General features: G+C 37.5%; 1 protein-coding gene and 1 non-coding gene across 4 annotated transcripts; both read right to left on the reverse strand.

The window, feature by feature from the left end:
- Positions 1–457: 457 nt before the first annotated feature.
- Positions 458–5,897, reverse strand: LOC103451928 (nucleobase-ascorbate transporter 6-like). 3 transcript variants are annotated; one of them, XM_008391375.4, is made up of 15 exons: positions 5,682–5,897; positions 4,753–4,890; positions 3,654–3,751; positions 3,358–3,534; positions 3,163–3,263; positions 2,787–2,862; positions 2,611–2,670; positions 2,309–2,493; positions 2,118–2,214; positions 1,884–1,970; positions 1,724–1,782; positions 1,527–1,618; positions 1,381–1,458; positions 1,129–1,289; positions 458–1,007 (listed from the first exon to the last, which is right to left on the reverse strand). In XM_008391375.4, the coding sequence occupies exons 2-15, from the start codon at positions 4,862–4,864 to the stop codon at positions 789–791; spliced, it is 1,602 nt and encodes a 533-aa protein (XP_008389597.1). In that variant the 5' UTR covers positions 4,865–4,890; positions 5,682–5,897; the 3' UTR covers positions 458–788. The 3 variants fall into 3 exon arrangements, with proteins under 3 accessions (XP_008389597.1, XP_008389596.1, NP_001315949.1); XM_008391374.4 differs by lacking the exon at positions 5,682–5,897 and adding an exon at positions 5,117–5,427; NM_001329020.1 differs by lacking the exon at positions 5,682–5,897 and having other exon boundaries at positions 789–1,007; positions 3,163–3,293; positions 4,753–4,864.
- An 842-nt stretch (positions 5,898–6,739) lies between these two features.
- On the reverse strand, positions 6,740–8,477 carry LOC103451929 (uncharacterized). Its single transcript, XR_011575100.1, has 2 exons — positions 8,272–8,477; positions 6,740–8,157 (listed from the first exon to the last, which is right to left on the reverse strand). It is a non-coding gene; the product is annotated as an uncharacterized protein (transcript).
- Positions 8,478–8,828: the final 351 nt, after the last annotated feature.

Here is an 8,828-nt window from a genome sequence, read left to right on the forward strand (position 1 = left end):
CAAAGAGGTTTGCGCAGGAGAGGTTGTCGGCATGACCAACGCGGCAAATGCTGGAGGCCCCCATTGAGTGTGTAGTGTCCCAGTCCCTTATTTTTCTGTCTAATTTGCCCTAAATAATGGTGGAATGGAACTAAAATCCAGGACTCCTTGTTCCTTTTTAAAAGGGTGGTGATATCCACTTTATCTTTTTTTTACCTTCATCCTCTTATGATCATCAAATCAAATGAACCGGAGAAGACTCAAGAACAAAAATTAATAAGAAATTTATGAAAAATAAAAAAATATGTGTAAATAGAACCGTCCTCTTAAAATTTCAAAGTTGTTTATAGTTTATGAAAGTTTCTGTAAGGTCCTTCTTGTTGATGGTGGTAGGAGCCATGTGGCATTGCCATGTCCATATGGGTAAGTCCTGAATTTTTGAGTTTTTGTTTTGTTCAATTAAGTATTTAAAAGCTGATGAAATAAATGAAGTCCTTAAAAGGGAATTTCTTTTTATGTTTTCTTACAAGAAGATACATAACTATTTTTACACTGTCTTGACTAACTGATCTATGTCGCTATAAACCCTAAGGCCAAATACAAGCCCATGTTACTTCTTTACGTCCACACAGTTCAGTCAGAGTCTGGATGAGACTGCCAGAAGGCGTAGGACAAAGATTTTCATATATATGATATGTTGTGTCCTTCCTTAGAGTAAACAGAAGAAAAGGAGGGAAAACAAGATTCATGTTCTAGTTTGGTACAGACAATGAGATCATGCCGGAGCATCTGAGACAGTTTCAATATCATCACACTGAGGGGAAAAACTTGTTGAGGTTGAAAGGCAGGGAGTAGAATTCCTCGCTTCTTGTATCTGTCTTGAAAGATCGGAATCTATCCCACCAATGCATGCCGCGATCTTTCCTTGTAGCGCTGTCCTTGCGGTGTAGCGTGATGTCCAAGAATACTGCCAAGAAACCGGCCACAAATGGTTCGGACGAGAAAGGAACGTTGATCATATCATTGAACTGCAAAAAAACATGGGGAAAAATGAATCACTAGTCACTTGCATGAGGCATGGGACTCGAACAAGAAAAGATAGTAATTTTAAGGAGTTTAGAGGAAGACAGGAATGGTTTTGTTCCGTACCCATCTTGCTCCGGTGTGCACGGGGCCGTAGCCTCTAATGAGGGTGTATTCGTTGAAATATTGTGGAATCGACAAGCCCATGTAAATAGAGAAGCCTAAGATAAATTTCGTCCGAAAACTGTTGAGGTTGCAAAATTGAAGCAAGGTAAGACCTGCAGAACCTGCTCATGCAAAATTATGGAGAAATACATTAAGTGACCATCCCACCAAGGTCTACTATCAGAAGCGGATTCATCAGTTGGCAACGCATACCGACATAAGCGAAGAAAAAGCAATACAATGCTGCAATGATGGGTGCTGGAATTGAGGCAAAGACAGCTCCAAATTTTCCTGAAAACCAACGATTGTTTAGCACATATATAAGCAGAAATATAATGCAGGAATTGTAAGTCACTTACCAAGTATGGAAAAGAAGATCATGAAACAGGCTGAAATTTGAACCACCCTTCGGCTACCAACCCGTGTCAATGCTAACAAACCAGCATTTTCACTGGAGACAAGTTCAACAACAGTTTTCATGCCAATTGGGAAGATAGTCAGGTAAACTACTGCTAAAAGTTATTTCTAGATATGTACGGGTGCAAAAGAAGCTTACACAGATACTGAAGCTCCATTCCCAGTGCCGAATATACCACAGAAAAGAATTCCGACTCCCTAAACTCAAAATAACGTTATAAAGAATAAATATGTTTGCTAAGTTTATAAAGAATAATCTTGGAGTTCTAAGTATGAAACATGAAATCATATGTGATTACCTGCCAACCAACACCGCGGCTTAAAACAGAAGGTGGCAGCGGAGTTGCACTTGCATACCTTGACACAGCAATAAAGGCACCGGTGGACTGTTCAACCATAAAATTTACATTACGATAAGCAAATCAAAAGGAATGATACATCAATTCGATCTTCCAAATATTAACATATCGACAATAACTACTGGGAAGTTATAAAAATCTTAGTAATGAGAACAAGAATAGAGGTATGCAAACCTCTACAAGAGCAACAAATGAAACAGCCATCATTGCAAAAGCTTCTCCAGCATCGAATGTGGGAGCTCCCCATTGAAAGGGATATGGAATCCTTATCCTGAGAAAGTGTTGAACAATCAGCATCGAAAATGCATAATGACGTAGTATAAAGCATTATAAGTTATGAGAACGAAGCACCACAAGGGAATTACCATGGAGCAGCACCTATGATACCAGCACGATCAGTTCGACAGGTTAATTGAGTTCTGGGTCCTGTGTTCTTATAGGCCCCACCCACAGTAAGCAGATGAGCATAAATCCACACAATGACCACCGAAAATAGAACAGCAAAGCGATCAAAGACATGCGTCTCACTGCGCAACAAATGAGGGATGTACTGGAAAAATTCACTAGATTAATACACTTCCATATGAATATTTCAACTGAGGTGATCCACAGTTGATGTTGTTTACCAAGAAATAAGGAAAAAAAATATCAAATGATCGAAGCGTACCTGTGAAAATATCAGTAGCATGATCAGTTGCGGTAGCCCAATCTCCACACACTTCGCAAACTACACATCCAAATCCAAAGTTAATAACCTAGTAAAGTTAAAAAGAAGGGTGGGAAAGCAAATAAACGTTTTAACAGGTAATCTTGTAACCAACAAAGGAAAATGTAAACGCATACCACAGGAAAACCAAACTCGTATAGCCCAAATCCTGACAAAGCGACCAAAGGAACAGCAGAAAGTGGACTTAGGAACCTGGACAAGTAGAAACAATTGATAATTAATCGACAACACATGTTTAATAGGCTTAGCGAATCATAAAACAAAAATGAAATTTAAATCGCAACCCATATCATGATGAATGTTTCACTAAATTGTAAAGTAACTTGGTGTTTGCAATGAAAACGCAAACATTGAAAGAGATGCAATCAACATAGGTGCTCACTAATGAACATATTAAAAACACCCCGAAGAAAATATTAGCCAGGCCAAAATACCACAACGCAACTAAAAAGAATTTATTAACACTATTAATATGGCAGAGTCTCAACAAACCTCGCCACATTGCGCCAAAGACCGCTGAAGCCAACTACAATCTGCAGAGTTGAGGCAACAATAAGTGCACCCTGGGTTCCACGCATTATCTTCTCAAATTTCTGGATATCCATCATAGAACATGTCAGACGCTGTTATGTTGTCATAAAGGACAATAGTAATTGAAAAGCACTAGTGAGATTCCAATGGAACAACCTCCTGGGGGTTCACAATGTCACTATACCGACCAGCCAAGATAATCGAAATGGTTGTTGGCACATAGGTATAGGATGCTCCAATCACTGCAGGTAAACGAGTCCCAAAGAATGTTTGAAGCAGTGTGTTTAATCCAGCAACAAAGAGTATAGTCTGAATCATTTTTGCTTTCTCCCCCTATAAGGATGGTGAAATTAGTTAGACACCTAAGAGTCATGATCCGGGAACAGATCAGCGTATCAGAGCGAAGAATGATCGAGAATGGTTGATTGCTACTATCATTGTAAAAGCCTTACGCTTCCTCCTCCCATCTGAGGAACGAGAGAGGTGGGAATCAGAACCGTCGTGCCAAGCATCACCAAGTAATGTTGGAAACCAAGTAGGATGGCTTCAGCTGCATTGAGAAATAATTCCACAATCACACACAATAATCACATCGGTATACAAATGCTGGTTATAGTATAAATAAATAAATAAGTAAAAACCGATGAAGGTGAAAGAACTTTCATTTTCTCCAAAAGTGTCCCAACAAATAGAACATAAGCATACATACAAAAGCAGAAACCTAACAGAGATTCATATAACTCAACGAGGGAATACTAACGCGAAAATGATCATCACCATTAGCGCCACATAACAAAGTATCTGTTGGAACTTGTGAGTGGGACTCAGTCCCACATCGCCCAAACAGATTGTTAAAGTCCTCTTTATAAGTGGTTTAACTCACTTATAGTTTAAAATGAATTAAGTTAAAGCTATGGACATTGAGTTTTATAAATGGAGGTTCGGATTGACAAAAACACAAGTTTAATTTTTTTCGTTTTTAATTTTTGGATTCAGTTTTTCCAAAAGGATAAAACTAAGTGAATAGTTACGTCCGTTTTGTAATTGATAAGGACAAACGGTTGCGTTTGTTCAAGTTAAGCCATTATATATATGGCAGTCCGCTTAGAAACGAAATACACATCAATTCAATCGCTCCTTTTTGTTCCTTACAGAGAACAACACTACCAATTCGTCAAGAATCCAAGTTCGTGTGTAAGAACTTGGATTAGATAGTTGTATCCTGCAAGATAGACGTCATTTGAACTACTGCACTGGTGTAGGGACGTATTTCTGTCTTAGGAGATTGCTCTGCAAGCCTCTATCTTTCGAAAACAAGTCAGTGTGTTTTTTGTGATTTGTTATTCAAATTCATTAAATTGTTCATATTGTAAGATATATCGTATATTTGTGAAATTTCTATTCAAGCTAAACTGTGTAATTGTTATATATTATACACTTGACATTTGATTGTTCTAACAGTATCAACGAAATAAAACGACTCCAAATTGGCAGAGCAAATACTTATAAAGAGAAAATGTCAACAATGTGGAAAGAGAATTATGCACTCACGCCAAGGAGGAGGACTGGTAATGCAGTAGTAAACGTTAGGCAGCTGATCTTTGACCAGATGAGGCTGTAGCTCCTCCTGTTTCGGTGGCGGTGCATGTCCACCTCCTGCCATTTTTCTCTCCTGTTTCCTTCTCCTCTCTACAAGACATCCAGAAAGTTCAGTTAATTATCGGTTTATCACTCAGCATGCCAACCAAAATTCCAGAAAAAAATAAAAATAAAAAACCAAATTCTCAAAGCACCAAAAACCAACTTGAATCCCACTGAAATAAACACTTACCAAGACTGAAAATTTACAAAAAAAATAAAAAAGGAAAACAATGATTATTACTACAAGAGGAAGAAAAAAGAAAAAGATTATTACTTTTTGAAGAACTAAATCGAAAATTCAGAAGGCAAGTTCTTGTATTGAGAAGAACTCCAAAACTGTGGTCTCAGAAATTCTGCTGCTCAAGCTAAAGGAGGAAGAGAGACACTGATGAAAGGTGGCATGAGAGAGAGAGATTTACAACCCAAAAGAGTCCCACTTGGACTCCAAGAAAACATTAAAGTGGTGTGAAGAAGTGGAGAAAAGCAAAAGCAGGAGAGAAATTGAGAGCCTTCCCCCTTCAAAAAATAAAAACACTTCTCTGTCCCAAAACGAATCTCTTCAATTGCATAATCTCTAACTTTTGTAACGTCGGTCGTCTTTCTTTTTCCTCAAATACGTAAGAATGAAGCTTTGTGTAAAAGCAGCTTCTCCACCGTCACCTTTACTGTTCTTTACTGCCATTAAAGCTCTTTGGGAAGTAAAAGAAATTCCCTTTTTTTTTCTTTTTCTTTTCTAATTTCGTTGGTAAAAGAAGTTTCTTTTTTTTGCAGAGTATGCAGATTACAATATTGAAATTTGCAGAGAAGAGAAGCGAGGTCAAATTTTTTATTTTCCATACCTTAGTTTTTTGCAGGAGCTTCTCAGAGTGATGAATGATCAGGAACTTTCAGTCCCTTTGTTTTTCAAGTATTTGTCAAACTGTATAGACAGATCGAAGTCTCCTTCGATTTGTCTCTAAGTGTACTTTTGATTCAGGGCTTTTGCATACATGACACTTGGACAGTCAAGTTCTGAGCTGTCCGTAGAGAGACAGTGCCACCATGTTTTTCTCTCACGTATAAACTCCAACGCAAAATTTGCTTTCACAAAATCTTTTATCGTAGCGTGTACAAGAATCTACATGTCATTCGATTATTTGAACACCAAAATGGTTAATCCAAACCAATTACGAGAAGTTAGAAAACACGAAAACACGAAAATGCATAATACTTATGAAATATTATCACTTGATATCTCGATCGAATGCAAGTTTGATGATCTTTTCTGATGATAAAAAATACAAATTTGTAAATAAAACTACTTTTGTACATGAGTTAGTACATATTAAGTTCACATTGGATCCAAGTTCTAATTAGACTTAGGTTCACCTGATGAACAGTTTAGACTTTTGCATTCCTGATTCCATCTCGTTGTATTTATCTCTCATCACGTGATGAGTAAGAAATTAAAACCACAAGACAGATTCTTCCTCCATAGTCCTTATGATATGAGAAACTATGTTTAACGTATCAACTTTGGGACCAAGTGGGCCACGGATTGTTGATGGTTTTGGTTGAAGGATGACCAAGTTTTTAAGAACAAGATGCCAAAGAAAATGCTCCATTAGCGACCCTAATAAGCCTATAGGATGTCGTGGTTATCCCTAACTTTTGTTCGCGGAGTTTGCATGGGAATATATCCAGAATTCCAAACCATTGAACAGTTCCACTTAGATATAATTAAATTATTTCATGATGTGAAGCTTCCCATAATTTCCACTGGATAAAAAGATTGAAATTGTCTTTTATTAAGTTTAGATCTAGCTCGTGTCAATTCATGAATTGATGAGGAGTAGTAGCACTCCAAAAAGCTGTTTTTCTGTTTCTGCACACTCGTTTATTTGATACACGAATACAATGAAATAAAATATGAATAATCTTATTCACAAAATGAGTCACCAAAGTACAAAATTACACAAAAAGCACAATTACACATAAACAAAACAGATTGTTCAACTGTTTTAGTTTCAGGTACATCCTCACAAAATCTGTAGTTATCTAATCTCTCAACCAAAACCGAGAACGCCAAGTGGAATGCAGAAACATTAATCCGTATGAGCCTTCTTCTCGATACTTGACTTACTAAGCACGAGAGCGCCAACGACAATGAGCAGGGCACCTGCAAACCACTGTCAACAAGCCTTTCCATCAGATATGCAAATGAAATATGTCAAGCAAGGCTAAAGCCACATTTTCTCAATGTTCGTACTATGAACAATTATATGCAGGTGTAAAAACAATGTACAAGCAGCCGCAATTCTACGGCCTCTCCCAACAGAGAAATGAAATATTTGGTGAAGAAACTCCGTCGTCGATCACCATTCTGTGATTTTACCAGATAAGAAACACTAGCAGCCATATAACCCATGGCGCATTCAATTGTTTTATGTGAAAAGAACCAGTTGTTTTCGATTTCTTCGTTTACTGAAATAAATTTCGGAATCATTTGATCAATGACCACAGAGTTACAGGCCTACTAGTGAAGGCCAAACATTTCCCACCACTTTTCTGGCCCAAACACATACTACTAGGTGGCTTGTTTACTTACATGGCATGAGTACTGGAGTTATTCTGATTCGTCCCCACGTCAAGAAAAACATGGGTATTAGAATTATTCAAATTACCGACTTCTCCCTTTTATTTACTAACACGTGAAATAAAAGAAAATTGTGTATTAGTCCATAATCTAATACTTGAAAATCATAAATCATATCAAATACGACATGACTAATAGATCTCGTCCTTTTCATGATCAACGACTTCTCATTTTCAAATAAGTAAACATGTGGCATATGACAACAGTGTCATCCATTCATTTTTTTTTTTTCATTTGCTCCACACATTTGTATTCAGTGAATGCATTACACAAGAAACTTGGCAAGAGTTAATAATTTTGAGCATTTTAGTCACGAAAACAAAGGATGAGTCTTGACGCAAAGAAAATGTTGTTTTCAAGTTATGGAAACAATTGCAAATAAGGGTAAGATTGCGTAGATAGACGTTGCTCATAAAGGTGTAGGCTTGGGGTCACCTTTTTTTAGTCAAGAAGTAAATGACTTAAACTTCATTAAGTTAACACAAAACGGAACAGAGACAAAGAATTTCCTTCTCAGATAAGGGTTCTTGAAACAAAAAGTATCCAGCCAGACCAGAAGTGAGGAAGTTGGTAGCAAAGTTCGTCGCTGTAGCTTGCAGAGACGACAGATTTTTTAAGCTTTGCACAAAGCACCCCCACATTGTCACGTTGAATAATATCACGAAACAGTACTTTACAATCTGTGAAAATCCCCAAAAATTAATCACCTGAATTACTAAATCAAGAGATTCTAGGGGTTTTGAAGATGTAATCCAACGGTCTTAAATTCGTGAAATTGAATATCCGAAAGGCACCTGATTAGTGATGAGCTTCGCCGAAACGGCGGCGGAAGCGGCGCAGAGCCCGGCAGAGACTGCCCACGCGTAGCCCTTCTTGCTAGCCTCCATCGAACCCCCAAAGCTTCCAATTTTTCAAAGGAAGAAGGAATTGGGTCGAGATGATTTGAGTATGTACTGGGAACGATGTCGTTTTGCCTTCTAGTTATACAACTCGGCCGAGTTTTTCCTAGTCACGACTCGTTCACAAATCCAAGGAATATGGTTATATACAATTAGTATTATGAAATTAGGGGCTAGATTGGAAATGTATTTCTAATAAATGAAAGTGTTTTTAAATTAAATATTTTTGAATTTGAAAAGCACTTAAAATATTATTGGGATGTCATTAAGAATAGCGCGTTGCGCGTGGAAATTTCTTTTTTGACATGATAACATGCAAATTGGCATTTCATTGATCCTTGGTAGGCCTGAGGTCATTTACAAGTTATATTGTAGGTCTGTCAACAGAAGTTATCAGCTTCCAAGTGAGCATGTCGACTGATGTCAATACTCAATAACTTTTGACCGAGCAT

The sequence above is a fragment of the Malus domestica genome, chromosome 13 (assembly GCF_042453785.1).
Source record: "Malus domestica chromosome 13, GDT2T_hap1".
Classification (NCBI taxonomy): Eukaryota; Viridiplantae; Streptophyta; class Magnoliopsida; order Rosales; family Rosaceae; genus Malus; species Malus domestica.